This window comes from Phoxinus phoxinus (genome assembly GCF_949152265.1).
Source record: "Phoxinus phoxinus genome assembly, chromosome: 20".
Taxonomy (NCBI): Eukaryota; Metazoa; Chordata; class Actinopteri; order Cypriniformes; family Leuciscidae; genus Phoxinus; species Phoxinus phoxinus.
Window position 1 is genome coordinate 23,844,841 of NC_136895.1, and position 21,140 is coordinate 23,865,980.

The 21,140-nt window shown below is 37.3% G+C and overlaps 1 protein-coding gene across 1 annotated transcript in view; it reads left to right on the forward strand.

The window, feature by feature from the left end:
- The first annotated feature begins 1,007 nt into the window (after window positions 1-1,007).
- LOC306988453 (uncharacterized protein) overlaps window positions 1,008-21,140 on the forward strand; it is a 30,047-nt gene continuing 9,914 nt past the window's right edge. Inside the window, exons 1-6 of the mRNA XM_079593455.1 lie at window positions 1,008-1,382; window positions 7,217-7,549; window positions 7,943-8,065; window positions 8,749-8,781; window positions 13,966-14,280; window positions 20,303-20,605. Of these exons, the coding sequence (XP_079449581.1) occupies window positions 1,337-1,382; window positions 7,217-7,549; window positions 7,943-8,065; window positions 8,749-8,781; window positions 13,966-14,280; window positions 20,303-20,605 (1,153 nt within the window). The 5' untranslated portion in view covers window positions 1,008-1,336. The remainder of the gene's footprint in view (window positions 1,383-7,216; window positions 7,550-7,942; window positions 8,066-8,748; window positions 8,782-13,965; window positions 14,281-20,302; window positions 20,606-21,140) is intronic.

A 21,140-nucleotide genomic window follows, 5' to 3' on the forward strand; every position in this document is an offset into this window, starting at 1 on the left:
GTAATTTATCATTTTGTATAAAGAATATTGTCATACTCTCCTAAGGCATGTTCAGACCTTTATTTTGAAATAGTGATGAACATGAAAAATCATGAAAGAATGGTAGAAACCTCAGTTTGTTTTCATGCCAAGAGTATTGAAAAACAGAGAAAATTAAGTATTTGGTCTACGCATACAGCAGATGTACAGAATCATCAGCTCTGGAAAGTTTAGCAAGTGGAACATCCTCAGCAAGACAAGATATTGTTTGTGAAACATTACAGAAATGATATGGCATAAAGCGGTGTAAGGGTGAGTTTTTTGTGAGTTCCAGCCCATGTCGGAGTAAAGGGGAACGAGGAAGATGATAAACTGGCGAAGGAGTCGGTGGAGATCAACATCAGAGTACAGATGAGTAAAGAGGACATTAAGGGGTTGATGGGAACTGAAGTGAAAAAGAGGCAGCAGAGGATATGGCACTATGATATATGAGGAAGGCATCAGTATAGTTGGCCTATAGGCTACAAAGAAATGTGGGGGTGGAAAGAAGAACTGTTGATAATATTAAAAAAGGATGTGATAATGACAAGATTACTTATTGGACATACAACACTAAATCAAAGTTTATAATATAAAATATGGAAACATGAAACTGGTAATTGTGATAAATGTGGATAGGCCTACCCAGAAACAGTAAATCATATAGCTGTAATGTATATACAATAGAGAACGATTAAAGTTAGTTCAGTCACTAAAGGAAAGGGACGTAAGCAATATTCTGAATTTATAATAATAACCTACTTTCATTTAGCGTGTGTGTGTGTCTGTGTGTGTTCAACTAAGTTGTGCTCCATACCCCATATCAGTGGGTTGCAGAAAATGCACCTTAGTTGGTTTGCCAACCGCCATTTAAACCATTTAAACCAACCAGAAGAAGAAGAAGAAGAAGAAGAAGAAGAAGAAGAAGAAGAAGAAGAAGGAGAGACAGCCAGCAGAGGGCGGTAAGTAACTTTGCGATCCGCGCCGTTACAAAGAAGAAGAAGAAGAAGAAGAAGAAGACGCCTGGGTTGAGTCTTCTGCGCTCTGTGAATATGATAACTTCATAGACAGTATATAAACGGATAACTTTCAGGTTTGCCAACCGCCATTAAAAGAAAACAGAAGAAGAAGATGATAACTTCCCGTTCTTCTTTCGTTGCAAATCATCAATTAATTCATTAGAAAGTAACAGTCGGTTTTAAAATCTATCGGTTTAGTGGGTTTTGTAGTCGTCGCTGTCAGTCTGGTGGGTTTGGTTTAAGACAACGAGGATTATTAATATTCATTGAAATCAGATTTCGCTGGAATCTACAACAGTATGAAGAGCACTTCAAACCCCGTTTTGTTTTTATTACTACTGTGCGGTAAGTGTATGATTTCTGTTTATTTAACACTTTCTGTTTCACTTTGAGCGTGTTTCTGTGGTTATTTAAGGGGTGGCAACAGTGCTTGAAGGGGGGTTGGGGGGGGGGGGGGGGTGCCGGTGTTGTGTCATGAATGCACAACATGGCTATTGGAAAAAAAGTCACTTGTAAGTCAGTCTACCAAATACAATGAAGCTTTGGATTTTTGTAGCACACTTGAATGCAATAAGCGTGTAATCGATAGTTTGCTTGGGTTCTTTTATTCAGTCAACGTCCTTCACAACAGCTCCGTGATACCCAGTATATACAACACTAACACAATCCTCATCGTCTCTTCAAAACCTCGCGTGAACTAACTTGTTTTCTCGTCTAGGTTTTCTCTGGGGTTTTCCTTCTGGCTTACTGCCACACACTGGACACCCATCACATAGATACAAATATACGTGCATGTACTGAATAATTAAATAGCCATTAGGATATTAATAAAATAACTGAAATTACAAAAAAAAAAAAAAAAAAAACGGATCTAGCTTTTAACTCACAATTATAACCTATACATATTCTAAATTTCCCCACATTCTCCCCTACAAAACAGAATGTAGTCCCGACATTCTCAGAATGCATTACTGGTTATCCACCATTAGATAATTTCTTTGGTAGGAGTCAGTGATACAACAGTTTTAGTACTCGTGCTATACTGTCACACAACATGTATCTCCTTTTCCATGCAGTGTGTTTGTAGCAGACATCATTGTGCACCATGATCTTCTACCACCATCACTGTTTATCAACAGGAATCTGTACTTTCACTGAAGGAATCTAACCTTGCACCATAGAAAAAATTTACTTTGTGTTTTCTTCTGGAATGTTATGGTTACTATTTTATCTTTAAAACTAAAAAAGAAATATGAACTTAGTCTTAATTTAACTTCTTAACATTTTAACTAGAACAACTCATTACTGTCATTTAATTCCGCAGTTTACCCATCTACGATACTAGGCTGACCTAGAGTATGGTAAGTAAAAAAATTTTTTTTTTCTGTTTCTCAAAGGATATACTCTTTTGCAGGCAGGTTGTGAAGGAGTCTCCCCGTCACTCTCTTCGGCATCATCAGTTTCTTCAGCCTCTCCTCTGGATGATGACACATCATCTTCTCCCCGTCCTGCTCCTTGCTCATGTTCTACCTCTGGTTATGCATCGTTCAGCATCACAGTGTCTTCTGAATGAGGTTCTGGAGGTTTTGACTGTGGACGATTTCTGACGCTCCGACTTTCCTTGTCGACTGGCTCTCCAACCAGGCATTCCAATTATACTCACCATCTGAACTGTCACAGAATGTTTGATTTTGCTGTGTCGCTGTTTTTTCAGTCTTGCCTCTTTTCTTGTTTTCTTTTTCAGGTCTTCCAGGTAAGTATTCTCTCTCTACCGGTAAGTAGTCACACGGTAACAATAGGTTCCTGTGTAGTATTCTTGTTTTCCCTTTCCCATGTAGGGCTGTGTTGAAAAAATCAATTCACCAATTCTGAATCGATTTTCATATTAATTTCTAAAGATCGATCCGTAACTCAGAGGATCGATTTAATAACAGGCCTACATTTTCCCCGTAAACACACTGAGACATGGCGACCGGCGGCGCTGCTAATGCGGTTTCACTGAATCCACTTGTTGACCAGAAAGGAGGAAAGAGCCGTTCACATAGTGCGTTTTTTGCGCGTGCAAATTCGTTTTCCAGGCGCGCCTCTGTTCATGGTTGCATAGCAACGGCAGACGCAACGGGAAAGCACGCGCTTGTGGAGGGGAGAAAGCGGTGCAAACTGCGTTCTCCATGATGATGAGGAAGTATCATAAAAAATTAATTGATTTCTAGCCCTTGCATTAGCTTTACTACTAGATATATTCATTGAGATGAGAAATAAAAAGCCGCCCTGTACAGCTATGATCAGCTGTTCGGCCGAGCTTTCCATGTTGTTACGGAAAGGCCGCTGGTTTTTGTCACATGACCTGTTGAGATGCATTGAAGTGCATCTCACTGAATTTGCACGCGCATAAAACGCGATATGTGAACGGCCCCTAAAGTGGTATCGTGTGCGGTTGTATCTAGTTTAAAAGGCCTTTTAAATATGAACGCAGTTTTGGATTAAATAAAAGAACAGTCAAGTCAAATAAAACACGTTTTATCTCCTGTTTAGTTGGTAACACTACATTAAGATACCATTCATTAACATTAATGCCTTATCTAACATCAACACATTGAGTGAACAATACATTTTTACAACATTAATGTATGTTTGTGAATGTTATTTAATACAAACACTTGATTGTTCATGAACAGTTAAAACTTTTGATTTAAAAAATATAAAATCGGATCAGATCGAATCGAATCGAATCGAATAATGATAATCGATTCAAGATCTTGAGTATCGGAATCGAATCGATTCTTGAAATTTGAATCGATACCCAGCGCTATTCCCATGTTCAGGTTGAACTTCATATACGGGACTATCCTGGTACTTTTCCTCTTGTTCTTCCCAAAATGATCGAAGCTTCCCAGGTCCACATTTTTCCTTGAAGTTCCGAACAAGTACTCTGTTCCCAGGGATCAGTTCAGCTTCGTGTACTTTCTTATCATACAAAGCTTTACCTCTTTCCTTCTCCTTGTGTGACACTCTTGAGGCTAACTTGTAAGCTTCTGTCATTCTTTTCCTCCAGTCCTCAGCATAGTCATGGTAAGAGGAGCTTTGGTCCTTTGCTGGTACACCGAACATGATATCAATGGGCAGTCTGGGAGTACGGCAGAACAGGAGATAATAGGGAGCAAACCCCGTTGCCTCACTTTTCGTACAGTTGTATTCATTCACAACTTTTGCAAGTGACGTCTTTCAGTCGGCTTTGGCGGTTTCCGGTAAGGTCCTCAGCATGGCTAGCAAAGTTCGATTAAACCGCTCAACTTGACCGTTCCCCTGCGGGTGATACAGTGTCCCTGCGGGTGATACAGCGTTGCACGCCACTGTACTCTTGCAGCTTTGAAAACAGCTTGTTATCAAACTCCCTGCCTTGGACGTGATGCAGTTTTTTCGGGAACCCAAACTTCAAAACAAAGTCCCCGAACACCTTCTCAGCTGCCGCCTTGGCACTCTTTTTTCTGCATGCATACGCCTGTGCGAAGTGCGTAAAGTGGTCCATCACAACTAAAATGTATTCATAACCTCCCTTACACTTCTCTAGATTTAAAAAATCAATAGAGACCAGCTCAAATGGGTAAGTGGTGGTGATGTTTATCAGAGGAGCTCGGGTCACTGTGTTTGGACGCTTGCTTCTCAAGCAACTACAAACACGTGTGACATAGTGTTCCACTTTCTTTTGCATGTGGGGCCAATGAAACCGATCTCTGATTAAATTCAGCACCCATTCTGCTCCCAGGTGGCCCATGTCTTGATGCAACTCCTTATAAACGAGCTTCTGAACAGGTTTTCATTTACTGTTCCATATGCAGCGGCATACGCGACAAGCCATCTGCATCCCCATTTGACTTTCCTGGACGGTATTTGATGGTGAATCGAAAGACAGCAAGTTCCGCTACCCATCTGTACGTTATGGCATTTAACTTGGCTGTTGACATCACATACGTGAGAGGGTTATTGTCCGTGTACACAATGAATGATGGTGCATGATAGACATAGTCCCTGAACCGCTCACATATAGCCCACTTCATGGCCAAAAACTCCAACTTTCCTGAGTGAAGATGGTAGTTTTTCACAGGAAGGGTTAGGGTTCTTGATCCTCCCTTGGAATTCGGCAGGTGCATTTGACAATCCGAAAGGGCCCCTCACCCATTCATATAATGAGAGGTCGGCTGGATTCCTCTACAAACCCCTGGTGATAGGCTTTGCCTTGATCAAAGACTGAAAACCCGGTGTTGCCTGCCAAGCTGTTGAGCATGTACTGTATGCGGGGAATTGGGTGTCTATCTGGAATGGATTTCTTGTTTAACTCCCGATAGTCACAACAGAGGCGGAGAGTTCCATCTTTCTTACGCACAAAGACTACCGGTGAAGAATATGGTGACTTGGATTTAGTAATCCACTCCTTATTCAACAGATCCTCCAGGTATTCCGGTTCTCAGATGTAGTGGCATTTACTACACAGAGCCGTAGTTAACTGACAAGCTGAGCCATATCGCATTAATTATCGCAGGCGATACGTCCGCGATAATTAATGTGATATGGCTCAGCTTGTCAGATAACCACTACATCTGAAAGTAGGTGATGGTGATTTACTACTAATCAAGGAACCGGCTTTACTGACGAGATGCGCCTAACAATGTCATGCGATATATCACCCAGCCCTACTCCTGGATCTTCTGCATCCACTCAGCCCGTACCGCAGCGTCAACGGGGAATGCATGAAAGCTGACTTCTTTGTTGTAACATGACGAAACGGTAGGCTACATAACGGCACACAACAATGAAGTTCTGAGGCTGTCACCCTCTTGAATCCTAAAAACACTCATTGTGAAAAATGATCTCTCAGGTAATGGAACTCGGTCGCTGTTGTCTCTTGCTCTCGCTTTCTCCCGCTCTCGCTGTCAGATCACCGGAAGTTTTCACCGGAAGTACTGGCCCGCATACTCAGGGTTCAAACGTCAACCGTCGCCATATTGTGCACGGGGCGAATTGATCAAGGGGGTAATCCATCCGCCGGGAACTGAAGCCTCCCCGAGCGGCCGCCATTGTAGCAGAATTTCACCTGCTGTTAGCATTCCATTGACTCCAATTCATTTTGGCGTCACTTTGACAGTGAATAACTTTTACATCTGAGGCGTCCAAAGACTCCATTTGTTCATTATTTATTTCTTAAGAAACACGACAATGAATAAAAGGTTCCATTACTTTGTATCTTACGTAATGGCCCCGTATAAGCCGTTTTTGTAAACAATAAGCTCGCAAGCAATCGGGGGGACGTGGAGGCATAAAGTCAAGGGAGAAGCCCATATAGAGTGGTAAAGAAGACTGACAGCTGTCAGACACGTTGCCTACGTCATCAAGCTCAGTTTGAGCCTGCGCAGTTCACCTGGCGATCAGGAAGTGAGTGCTTCAAATGGGCTTCACTTTTCTCTGTTGAAATCTATGGGGTCACTGTGTCCATCTTATATACTGTCTATGGAATTGAACAATGGCAAGGAAAACTGACTTTATCGCACCCCGAGAGCCCTCTAGTGGTCGGGAGCATTTCCGTTGTGTTGCGGCTTTTTTTTTAGTTGTGTTGTAGATTTTCCATTGTGTTGTGGCTCATTTCATTGTGTTGTGACTTATTTCTGTTGTGTTGTACATTTTCCGTTGTGTTGTGGCTTAATTTCGTTGTGTTGTGAACTTATGTTTGCTTTTTAAATTTCGTTGTGTTGTGCACTATCAAACATGCTTATATTAATATAAGATTCTTTAATGTCCCTTTTACAGTGTAACCCAATATTAAATATTGTGATTTGTTTTAAACTAAGTAGTTTCTCCAATCGGACTGATTACTTTTTTTTCTCAGATAGTCTACCCTTTAACTAATATTAAAGGTATTGCTGTTGTATTTGTGAAATAAAGAGTTGCACATATTCACTCAGCTAAATGTATTTAATTTATCATTTTAATTAGCTTTGTATAAAAGCATCTGATGAATGAATAAATGTAAATGTTGCACATCTGTAGATTTTAGATGGACCAACATGAGTTTTCAGCTGAATAATTCATTGTTTTTAAGACAAGACTAAATGATCTGTTAAACCTGTTCACTAATATCAGCAGCAGTGTTATATGAGTTTAGTCTGTTTCTGTTTGTTCTACAGGAGTGTTTGGTGTTGATGCTGATGAAGTGAAGACAGGGATGGAGGGAGAATCTGTCACTCTAAACACTGATCCTGCTAAAATACAGGGATTTAATCTGATAGAGTGGAGGTTTGAAGAGTCAAAAGCGTCAAGTCCAGTCATTGCTGGAACTGATGGAAAGGAGAGCTCATATCCCCATCAGGCTGAGATATTCAGAGACAGACTGCAGCTGGATCATCAGACTGGATCTCTGACCATCAAGAAGTTGAGAATCAATGATGCTGGAACTTATAAACTAGAGATCTTCCACAACTCTGGGACCATACCTATGACATTCAGTGTTATTGTCTCTGGTGAGAACACATTCATATTTTTTTAATAAGTTGTTTTCAATAGAGGCATTATCTACAGAACCAGTAAAATGATCTATACCTTTCACAGATCTAAAGCCAACAATAAATGCAAATGCCAAAATAAACCTTCAGAGCACAAAACTTCTTCCCCAGTCCTTTTTATTAGCTAAAACAGCTTGATGTAAAATTACTGACACCTGTAAACAAATCAGTGATAAATACTGACTACATGAACTTTAATCTCCATCACTGTTTTGATTTTAATGTTTACATGCAATGAATTAACCATCATTAACACAAAGATCTACTTACCAGATCTTCTCTCAGGTTATATAGTGCTGCTGATGTTTCTAGTGTTTGTTTGTTACTGACTGTCTCTCTTTATCATTACAGCTCCAGGTCTGTCTCCAGGTGCTAAAGCAGGAATAGTTGTTGTTCTGCTGCTGGTGATTGTAGTTGCAGCTGCTGTTTCTTTTCGCTATCGCCACATAATTTTCTCTCCAAAATGTTTATTTGGTAAGTATAACTCAAACAACAAGAGATTTTCCATAGTCAAGTTATATATTATTCTTTTTTTTTTTTACCACAAGTTCTGCTTGTGATTGCACAAGTTGGCCTAAAATCATAATCCTGCAGTCTTTTTTGGGCATTTTGAATTTTATCTGGACTGCCTAAAGCTTCACAGATGTATTTGAAAACTAAGAGAATGATATTGCGAGTGTTGTGTAAATGACACTGATATGTCTTGAGAGTCAATGAATCTATCACCTCTCATCTGGTCAGTAGTTTGAGTTGTTTATGCATACTTAAAGGAATTGTTCAAGAAAAAAAATCAGCCAAAAAGTAAATGTCATCCTACGGAGCTCTTTCTTTTTAATGCCACAATAGTTGATAGAAATAATTTCTGTCAAAAAGGAAAATAAGTAATTTTAATGGTAAATTGCATTGGTTGTCGCATGTTTTATACTGAATCACGACGCAAGTTTGAGTGTGAAGAATAATATTTAATCGTTGCAGCAAAGTGGAATATTTTCAGCAAATGACCACTTAAACTGCACATAAAGCTATCAAATGAGTTAAAAATGGTGATGATGAAATAACATGAAAAATCACACTATATCTTCCCAGTCCTCCAGTGTTATTGACATCTGCTCTATATTATCTCCTATTTTCTCTGTTTCTATGTGCTGACTGTCAAGATGATGAATTATCTAAACAGGAATCAGAACCGTGTAAGTATTAAACCTGATACAACAAGAAACAAATTATTATTGTCTGACAGTAGATTTCTAATGTAGTTTTCATATTCAGCATTTCTACATCTTTTTACCACATGTTCAGTTTGTGATTAGTTTAGTGCAATAATCAATGAAGCATGTGATTCTCCAGTATTGAGCTGCATGATACACTCTAAAAAATAAAACATTGGGTCAACAAAAAAAAATATGTCAACGTTTTCCACTAGAATTTTTAAGTTAAGACTGCTTGCATAATTACATTAATTCAAAGCGATGTTTTGAGTATGGTGAAGTACCTTTTAGTCCACAATAAAACGCATTTCTAAGTAACATGAACTTAATAATTTTCAACATGAACGCAAGTAATTAAGTTGATCCAACATAATGTTTTAAGTTAGGTGAAGTTTTTTGGCCACAATAAAACACATTTCTAAGTAACATGAACTTAATAATTTCAAAGCTCAAAAAATTTTATTCGGACCAGCCCTAATTTTAAATAACACAAATGAAATGACTGACTTTTATAAGGAATTATGTATATTTTTAAACAGCTTTCCAATCACTATTTATCTTTTTAGCACCATTTTTAAATTGTAATATATTTCTCTTTTAAACATACATGTAACATTCATCTTTTAATATATTTCCCTTTCAAAACATTTAAATGAACTATAATATTAATATATAATAATATTAACATAATTAAAGAAGTCGTTTGACATACGTTATAACGAGTCATGTCCTTTAAATGATATGTTTCATATAATAGAACAGAAGCTATATATTGTGAATTTAAACATTTCTCGAGTCGTTTACCAGCGGCAGACGTCAGGAGGACTAGCCGAGGTGAGGCTGCTCCAGCGGGTTACATGAGCTCGAGCACCCGGTGATCCCCTGGGTCTCACACAAACCGAAAACGTCCGATCAAATTTTGAAATAGGCGCTATCTTTATAAATAAACCACAGATTTGAGCTTTAAACAACTACATTCTCGACTGAACAACTCTTAAAACTACATTTCGTGACACAATAAACAGTAGTAGCCTATTTTTTAATTTCGCGGCCTTATTGCAAGATGGCTTTGACGCGCGTAAATTTCACTTCAAACTTTTGTTTTTACCCGCGTCAATTTCGCTCTTAACGTGCGAATTAACACAAAGTGGTCAAGCATATATCTAGACGCGGCAGGCGCAAATTTGACGCGCTATTCGCGTCCGGTTTGCTTTAGACGCGCGAATGCATTCAAAATGTTCAAGCTTTTGGTGTGAACGAAAAGTTTCTGAAATTTTATTCAAATTTCAGAATAAGGACTTCGAGATTTCGGTATTCGGTTACTATACAGTAGGCTATCACCAACAGAATCCTGAGCGAATGCAAATGTGTAATTAAACATAAAATTACTTGCCATTCACCAGATTGAGTTTCAACTGTGTTGTCCCACTCGTCATCTGGCCTTGAACATGCATGCTCGCGGAAACTGTGGGCCGTTTACACGTCTTCAAATTGCATTTTAAATTAACAGAACTTAAAATTAAATTATTTTTGATTAACTGAAAATGTTAAAATCTGACAAGTCATGATAGTACGTTTAATCAATAGGCATAATTTGTGTCATCCAAACTAAAAAAAATAACAATTACAAGTAAAAAGTCTAACATTATCTCAGAACTTGATTTTTTATTTCACAACAATATATATATTTAAGTAATGACTAAAGGTCCTCTGAATTAGTTTTTAGAGTGTATTAACATATGACTGACTTTGTTTAGAATGGAGAATTGACCAGAACTACATTAAGACTGTTTGATTGTGCCCGTGTGTTTCTAGAGGCAGAGCATGTTATCATTCATGTAATGTTTGTACTACTGCTTTTGAAGCTCACAGAACTAAATCTAAGTTTGAGAAACTTTTAACATGAAACTGCTGTTTAACATTGACTGTCTGACTTATATTTGTGTCATTGTGTGTGCATGGCTTCATTATTCTTTCAGATTTTAACACTGAAACTCTGAAGATGCCGCTGCACTTATGTATTTTTATGATTTGATGCTTCCGGTGAGTTGGTTTATCTCATCATATCTGGTCAGTAGTATTAATTATCAATATTTAAGCAAAAAGCTATTTTTTAACAAGCGATTTCTGAGAAATACTGTTGAAAATTCTGAAATCAACGCCCAAACAAACAGTTCAGTGAATTTGACCAGATGTCTGTTCTGTGTGTGTGCCAATGCCCAGCCATGATGCTTTAAGCTCGCTGGTCATGGCCTATAGTGGGCGCAACAGGATAAGAAATCTTGGAAGTCAAACCGTTAAAGGGATAGTTCACCCAAAAATGAAAATTAACCCATGATTTACTCACCCTCAAGTCATCCTAGGTGTATATGACATTCTTCATTCTTCTTTCAGACTAATACAATCAGAGGTATATTAAAAAATGTCCTGGCTCTTACAAGCTTTATACTGGCAGTGAATGGCCATTTCTGTTTTGAAGTCCATTATAGTCCATCTATCCATCATAAAAGTGTTTCACACGGCTCTCTGGGGGGTTAATATAGGTCTTCTGGAGCAAAGCGATGAGTTTGTGTAAGAAAAATATCCACATTTAAAACTTTATACAGTAAAATGACTAGCTTCCGGCCATACAAACATATGGGTTTCACTTAAGTTTAAAGCGCAACTTATGGGAGTAATGCGTCGTACTGCTGATATTTACGCTACGCCATGACACACTGCGCTACATCCGATTTCCAACTTAAGTTGCGCTTTAGGCGTTTGGCCGGAAGCTAGAATTTTACTTTGTAAAATGTTAAATATGAAAAAAAATTCTTACACAAACCCAAAACATCCCAGACCCAAAAGAACTGATACAATGTTTCCTCTAGGATTTTTTCCAGCTGTGGTGGCAGGCCTATTTCCACAGGGGAGTGGGCATCGCCCATGGGTGATTTCCAGTTAACCATACCCATGAATCACGAGCACTCACACACAGGCCACTTTCTGAAAAATGAAAACCAATCCTCTCCATCAAAACAAATTACACAAGATGTTTATTTGCAAAGATATAAAGTGCCACAGTAAGAGAATGCTATATTCATAATCTATGGCAAAAATACTATTCTAAATTAGTTTAGTGGATAATACAGCAGCAAAAGTTATTTTAGAAAAATCATGATTCCCCAAGCTTGTAATTTATTTATTTTTATTTATTTATTTATTTATTCGGGACAGTGCACATTAATGAACAATCTAACATTTCTGTGCAGACTGTAAATGAGCCAGGTTATAGCATAAATGCTAATTTTCACCTGTAGTCCCGAAGCAGGAAGACAACAACATACATGATAATCATCAATATTTAAACGTAGAATCACCTAATTAAATTAAAGAACACACAAAAAAAAAAAGTCCACAAAAATTGAACATAAAATAGCCCTATATTAAACATCAATATATCAACATATTAATCTTCATTCAGTTCTATGCAACATGCAATCAGATTTAACAGATTTTTTTTAACTAATTATCAAAATAAAGTATATATATAAGAGGAATATAATTGGAAGAAGAAGGGTTACGACCAGGCAAGAACTATGTCCCGCTTTAATATTGGAAACGTTTCCCAGCGTTGGAGAGATGTTAGAGAGCAGGAAGGCCTGGAAATGAACAGATGTTGCTTTGTTTCTGCTCGATATGTGAGTAACAATGTTTTTTTGCTGTTTCACAGAACCAAGATATGCTGTTGTTTTTGAATCACAGTTGATTTTTCCACACTTGCTCAAGCTGTAGTTGTTGCCTGTGTTGCAGTGTGTTGGGAGCATTGAAGGGAGGGTGTTTGATTGGGTGTCGATTTCAAATATCAATGGTATTTCTCAGAAATCGCTTACTGCACGTTTAAATGAATAGTTGACCCCAAAATAAAAATGATTTATTTATGATTTAAAATTGCTCTTATTTTTTTCTATGGAACACCAAAGGAAAGATTTTGATTAATCTTCTTTTGTGTCCCAAAGAAGAAATTAAAACAGGTTTGGAATGACATTAGGTCAAGTAATGATGACAATTTACATTTTTAGGTGATAGTTTTTTAATTAATGAAGGAATATTAACAGTATGGTGGAAATCTTCTTAAATATTGCTAATATTTGTTAATTAAAAATGTATACATTACCATATATACATGCATAAATTGGTTTCATGTATTGTTTATTGTTAATTTACATTAATGAGAGATAATTATTTATTATTAAAAGCACTTTTAGTGAACCAAACATTATCTTCAAACTCACTTAAAACCTTCTCATTTCTGTTTCTAGCCACTGATGTGGAAGATGAAGATGAAGAAGAAATGATCCCTATAAAGCGAAGTAAAACGTGTAAGTATTTCAATTGTTGTTGTTGTTTTTTTTAAAGCACCATTATAATGAGTGTACTCCCGAGATTCTTATTTATGTAAGATTTTATCAAATTTATGAAAATTATGAGATGGAGACATTTTAAACTAAAGCATAGGTGGAAAATATGTATTGTCTAGAAAACTATTTTACAAATATCTTCAAATAAGAAGTTATTTAAAGGATGAAATTAAAGTAAAAACTTTGGATGATATTCACCCTCTTCTGTGCTTTGATTAAAGTTAGTAAAAATAATAGAGTAGATCATTTGTTAGGATGAATAAATAATAATATATTCAAATAAATTAATTTGCATAATATTAAAATAACATGGGAAATTTTAATAGACAATAAAACAAAAGAAGGAGGAGTTGGAAACAAAGTTTAAAAGAAAATTTAAGAATCACGCATTCTTCATATTGCCCAGAATATGCTTGGAAAAATAATATGTGATATTAATGACACCAGAAATATCTTCTAAGTGTGATCATTTATCTTTAGGATGTTGGAGAACTTAAAGCCCATTATTCTCATATATTTTATACGTGTAAATAATAAAACAATTTTGGACAGAAGTAATTCAGGTAATGGAAGAAATTAAGAAATCAAATATAATAAATATATAATAAAGGGTATAGGACCAATGCTACTTAATAAAGATGAGTTATACTTATTTAGAATACTGAGAATTACAGCTTTTAAAGCAATAACAGCATTTTAGAGAAGGCAAGAATCCCCAGTTTAAAAAATATCTCAATTTCTTTGTTTTTATGTGCTGCTGTGACAGATGAAGAGAAGATTGTATCAGTAAAGGAGGGAGAATCTGTCACTCTGAAGACTGATGCTGAAATACAGAGCGATGATCAGATACTGTGGATGTTTGGACCTCAAGAGAATCTCATAGCTGAAATCAACAGAGAGACCAGAGAAATCTCTGAATATCATGGTGTTGATGGGAGATTCAGAAACAGACTGGAGCTGGACGAGACGACTGGATCCCTGACCATCACAAACACCACAGCTGAACACATCGGAGTCTATAAACTACAGACCATCAGCAGCAGGGGGACGTCGAATCAAAGATTCATTGTTACTGTCAAAAGTGAGTAGCCTAGCTCAAGGTTTTCAGTATAATAATGATCACGTGTCTTTTATTGCCATTTATTTCTCACATTAAGCTTGATAAATTACTGTAAAATTTTCAGATTGAGTTTTCCGCATGTTGAGTTGATTTGTGTATAGCACATCTGTTTTCTTCACATCTGTTTGGACGAGGAGAGGCACAGCTCTGGTAAGACACAATGGGCCTGTCCGAATAACCAAACTTGTAGTCTTTGCACAACGTATTTCCTATATTTGGCCCAAGTGTTCAAGTCAGTGTAAAGATTGCAAGTGTGCATAGAACTTTTGATTAGCCGATGGTAGGGCTGTGCGATATGACGATATATATCGCATGGACGATATAAAGTCTATTGTTTCATATTATGCTCTATCGTTTATATCGTGGTATCGCAAAAAACATTGTTTACGCAAAAAACTTTTTCATCATTTGGATGACTGCAATCTTTCACGCCAACCATAACATGGTGGGGTGACAGACCCGGGTGGCTCCGAGCAGGAGAACGACCAGCCAAGACAAACCGAGGAGCTCGTTCCTAAACGAGGGGCTACCTCTGTAGCATGGACATGGTTTTCTTAACTTTCTATATGTTTGGTTGACTATTTTATTTCGATAATGAACATGATGAGTACGGTGTACATTTTAGGACATCCTCAGACCTCAGCCATATGAAGACAAGGCATCATGCCTCAGACTAAAAGGCTTCAGTCATTGGACAAAACGGCATCGCGCCTCAGACTGAAAAGCTTCAGGTCTCAGGAAAAACAATGTCAGGTGTCAGGTCTCGTACAATTAGGGATCAGACGAAACAGCCTCAGACAAAAAGGCATCAGACATAAAGGCATCGGGAGAAACGGACTCAGACTAAAAGGCATCGGGCGAAACGGACTCAGACTAAAAGGCATCAGACTAAAAGGCATCGGGCGAAATGGACTCAGACTAAAAGGCATCGGGCGAAACAGACTCAGGTGAAGTTTGGAGGTTCGCATTGCCCCGCCCAATGTGACGTCACATGTACGCGGTTCATAGCTCGAAAGAATGCTTTAATTTCACGATAGTTTGTCAACATACAAGCTAGCTAGTTGAAATATGTCATCTAACTTTTTAAACGTGCAAATAAAACTCGCGAAATGCATGTTATCTTCTGTATACAACGTAATTAGTGTAACATTTGATTACAACTAAAAAATGCTGGGTTCTTTTAAATATGTTAAATATGTCAAATATGGACAAACCCAGCCATCGGGTTAACATTTGTAATAAAAAATTTTAACCCAACGGCTGGGTTTGTCCATAGCCTATATCAAATGATATACAATGCAGTCAAATGATATATCATTAGTATATATATATCATTAGCCTAACGTATAATTATCGCATATTCACAACAGATAGGCTATATTTCACTATCCTTTCAACATAACTCAGAACAAGATAATAACTAAAAGGATCTTTTTTAATTATGAAACATTTTATTTTAATATAATAACAGAGAAAATAGTCTAATAACTTGTATAGATAATATCTACGTAAATAGATAACGTAGTCAGGTATTATTATATAGCCTATCTCGACAGATAGGCTCAATATCCATTCAACATAAGAACAAGAAGATAATAACAAATAAAAGTATCTTATTTAATTATAAAACATTTTATTTTAATATAATAACAGAGAAAATAGTCTTGCTGGTTCCGTTTCCTAAAAGTGTCGGTATTTTCATTTTAAATGTTTTTCATATAAATTACACATGAGGCAAAAAAAACAAATGAACATATTTACCTATTTCGGCCATAGACGGTCATATTGACCGCACTGAATTTCGCGTTATTCTTTTGTTACATTTTCGCGCGGTTGACCTTTGTCTCTGTCACTGTCAACAGATAGATCAGTAGCGATCCTGAGTGTTTGCATATAATTTCTACAAACAAAAAGTATATTAGAAATTTGTTGATCAGAAATAGGCTAATAGGCTACCTGACTACGTTATAGATATTCTCTATTATACGAGTTATTAGACTATTTTCTCTGTTATTATATTAAAACAAAATGTTTTATATTTAAATAAGATACTTTTAGTTGTTATTATCTTGTTCTGAGTTATGTTAAATGGATATTGAAATATAGCCTATCTGTCGAAATAGGCTAATACCTGACTATACGTTATCTATTCACGTAGGCCTACGTATATACAAGTTATTATATATGGGGCGGGGCAATGCGAACCTCCAAACTCCACGTGAGTCTGTTTCGCCCGATGCCTTTTAGGCTGATGCCTTTTAGTCTGAGACCGTTTTGCCCGATGCCTTTTAGTCTGAGTCCGTTTCTCCCGATGCCTTTATGTCTGATGCCTTTTTGTCTGAGGCTGTTTCGTCTGATCCCTAATTGTACGAGACCTGACACCTGACATTGTTTTTCCTGAGACCTGAAGCTTTTCAGTCTGAGGCGCGATGCCATTTTGTCCAATGACTGAAGCCTTTTAGTCTGAGGCATGATGCCTTGTCTTCATATGGCTGAGGTCTGAGGATGTCCTAAAATGTACACCGTACTGTGATGTCAAGTTAGCAATGCTAGAACGTGTACATTTGTGCGTCGGCGCGATCACAGGATTTTTTGTCCTTCTGAGGAACCTGTTACTCCGTAATTTATGGTCATACGGATAGAAGCAAAAATTATTTTGTAAAATACAGAAAACAAGCACAATGGCATTTGTGCATTGTGCAGATGATCGTCCAGTCTGTACCAGAAGACAGTTTTTAGGACGTCATCTGCTCAGTCCACAAGGTGAGAAATTGAGGATTTCTCAACTTGTTGGCCGTCCTGGAAACAGGATATGAGCCGATCTGAAGGATTCAGCAGGGTGTGGAAGAACACCCATGGTCTCCTTAATACAGTCAGTCAAATAATGACCAACTTATTAGGTGTGGTCGGTTCTTCTGTCACGCTTGGGCTGCGTGAGGCACATTCAGGAAGACCGAGAAGTAGTGATGTGACATTTGAACCGAGGCGTTGGAGCTTGTGTCGAGAAAAAATGGGAGTTCCAGATGAAGCCGCGAATCAAGGCTTGTGTTGTTAGCGTGAAGATCACGTGATTAAATGTCAGAGAGTTAGAGAATTCCCATTGTCGTTATTGTGTCATATGTGTTAGGGCTGTATATTATTACATTGTCAGGTTTGAATAGTTATAGTATATTGTTATTATTCATTATAGTAGCTATATTATTGTCTTGTTATATTAATTAGATAAGATTATTTGGATAGCTTTGGATTTTTTGATCTGGACTGCTTTTTGATTTGTTTGCATTTTGTGACCTCTTCCTTTTTCCTGGTAATGGAGAATGAGGAAATCCTCCCCTGTCTGGGCTCAACGGAAGCATCCGTATCCTCATTTTAGGGTTGGGCGGTATTACGGTAATATCGTATACCGCGGGGTCTTAAAATAGCAACGGTATCAGTTTCAATACCGTCATTAAATTTCTTTTTTTGTATGCACTTATATAGGAGACAAGGATTTAATATCAAATATAATTTATTTAATGCCCAAGCTGAAGCTGGACATGTCGCGCACCGAGTGACAGCTTGAAGAAGAACACGAAATCTGCAGTTTGGCAAATTTCGGGTTCCGACTGAATGAGAAGGGAGAGGCGGTAGCAATTTGTAAATTGTGCAAAAAAAAAAGGTGACCGGGAGAGATAGAAACACCATAACCTAATGTCACATCTCCGAAACAACCACACAGCACTTGCTGCGAAGATGCATTTTGCCCCAAGTTCATTAAATAAGTTTAGTTTCATATTTGTTAAAATATTATAATGTTATTTTTTCCATCTATGTTGATTATGAAAACTAAGTGAACAGCATGAGTAAGATGGAATGCATCGGGAGTCATCAAATGCATCAAAACATGATTTTTGACCACTTCATTAAGTTTCGTTTTGTAAAAGGCCTTTCTTTAAAGTGAATTTCGTTTTGTAAAAATTGTATCATCTTAATTTTAGTACATTTTTCATCAACCAATTGCCTGGATTTAATAAATAAGAAGCAAATATAGCAGACAATATAATCATGATATGGAGGCGCCGGTGCACCGCGGTCACTTGCATTGCATCTCATCATAAATTAACCGAAACTCAGTTAATGCCTCACAGACATGACAAATATATCTAAATAAAGCTTGCAATTTCTTTAAACAAAACAATTAAAAAACGAAAAGAAATAGGCTACTCTCTGATTATGTAATCCATGATGTGCATTTCTCTCTATAGACGCGTATCTTTGCAGCAGACGCTGGCAGAAAATGATAGTTTATTTAAAAAAATCAATGGACGCCTGTCACCGGATTTACAAATGCACATCTTGCTTGTTGCACGCACACATTCCGAAATAACGAGATATTATGTTGAATAAATGTAATAATAATAAATCTTTAATAATATTTGATTGAATGTTGAATGTTGTGCTTGTTTAATTTAATACAATTAATACTTTAATTGTGACAATTAAAATAATTAAATATTTAATATTAAGTGGCCCATTTTTGCTAATTTATTAATAGTGTACTGTTCTCATCTGTCATGAAACAGCAAGCTAAACTCGTTCCTTCAAAAAGTTTCCCTCCAATGAACAGGCGATGTGTTGTACTTGGCAGATAATTTTAATGAAGAAAAGGTAAAACTGAAATAACAAACACATAACCAAATACAGGTAAGTAAACAAATAAATAAATTCAGCACAAACAAATAATATATTGCTCCTAAATGGGGTCTTAAGTTATTAAATTAAATATACTCACTGACGATGCCCCATTACCGAACAAAGATGGATGAATAGAGATGGCGTTAACTACAACATGTGCCTCTTCAACATGACCGCAACTGCAGCACAACAGGAAATGAATCCACCCACTAGAAATTCAAATTACAAAATAAAACACACACCTTCAAAATAAAGGCATTCTACATTAAACAGTCTCTTGTAACTTTCTTAATTACACCACAAATAGTATTTATATATAATTTATCTAGCACCCCCTCAGCACCTGAGTTAAAAAAATCTGGCACCGCCACTGGTTATAATGGCCCACGTATTAAAAATGGTCAGGTCTAAATCGGGCTCATAATTACAGTTAATGTGTCGGGCTGGGCATGATTTTTTTTGCCCGATCTAAACTCTAGTGTTTGGGTATTCAGTTTCTGAACGGTGTAGGCACAAGCCAACAGTTTGGTGACACCGTCTGAGCCTTACGTCATCATTTTTAATTAGTCACGGTAATACCGTATACTGCTGTAAAATAGGGAGGAGGTTTGACGGTATCAAAATTTGGATACCGCCCAACTCTACCTCATTTATACCAGCTGGCACTGACATTTTTATGTTCCCCTGCATCCTCTGTTCCCTGTGAAAGGATATTTTCCACGGCTGGAGAGGTTTTGTCCAAGAAGAGGAATTGTCTAAACCCCAACACACTTGAAAAAATTCTGTTTCTCAATAAAAATCAATTGTAATCCTTCCTTCTCACGAAAAATTTCCTAATTCAGAAAACAAATAGCTAGCTACACGTTCTCATATATTTTTCCATGGTCCCATTCTAGATTCTTATAGGACTGTATTTTTGCTAATGAATAACAATTTTTCGAGCTAGTTTGTTAAGGGACAGACTCAGAGCTTCAAACACTTTTGGGAGTTTTTATACGGAGTGGTAAAAGAACATGTATCTTTTATGAATACTCGTAGATGTTAATAAGTAGAAAATGCCACGACACTTGCAGAATGGTTACAGACAGTGAGGGAGATTTATGTGAATACATAATTTAAACTAAGAATGAGTCAGTTTATGTAAAACAAATTTTAAGGGACTGGGCAAGATGTGGGGGTAATGTTTTCGAGCATATATTTTTCTGTACTATAGTTGACTTCAAATAAACTAGCTGGTTACACTTGGCAAACTTGTTCTAATAGAAACATGTTCTTTGTATTTTTATCTTTCTATGTGTCACAAATTAAGTCACATTGATATCAAGGCTGGAGGGAGAACCGGTCACTTTATACCCTGATACTGAAATACAGAAAGACGATCTGATAATGTGGATGTTTGGAGATGAAGAAACACTCATTGCAAAAATAATGGGAAAGACCAGAGAAACACATGAAGGTGCTGATGGGAGATTCAGAGACAGACTGAAGCTGGACAAGAGGACTGGATCTCTGACCATCGAGAGCACGAGAACTGAACACTCTGGACTTTACAAGCTACAGAAGCGCAGCAGTAGAGGAACCACAAACAAGAGATTCAAAGTCGCCATAAATAGTGAGTAGTTGTTTATTTATCTTTGTGTAATTCATTGAAATGAACACAACTGAATTTTAATAGTTAAAGTGCACATTGAGTTACTGTAATTTCATTCCTTTTGTATTTTCCTCAATTTATTAAATGTTATGGTGTACAACATGATGAATTGATGTAGTACAGGAAATTACTGGCCCAGTTAATCATAAATAATGAGCCAAAACATGATCATCTTCCTGAAATGCTGGCCCTCCACACTGCCAAAACAGCTCTGACCTGCCGATGCATGAGGTCTGGACTCTACAAGAGCCCTGAAGGTGTCCTGCAGCACCAAGACATTAGCAGCAGATCCCTCAAGTCCTGTAGGTTGCGTGGTGGAGCTGGAGTGGATCTAATTGTTGGTTCAACACATCCCACAGATGATCAATTGGATTGAGATCTGGGGGCACATTACAGAAAGATCCTTGCTTTAGAATCCTATCTTATCGGTTTGGTAACCATGTCAATTTCAGATAGGACCTCATTGAGGACAAAAGCAATTACAAAATGACATTTC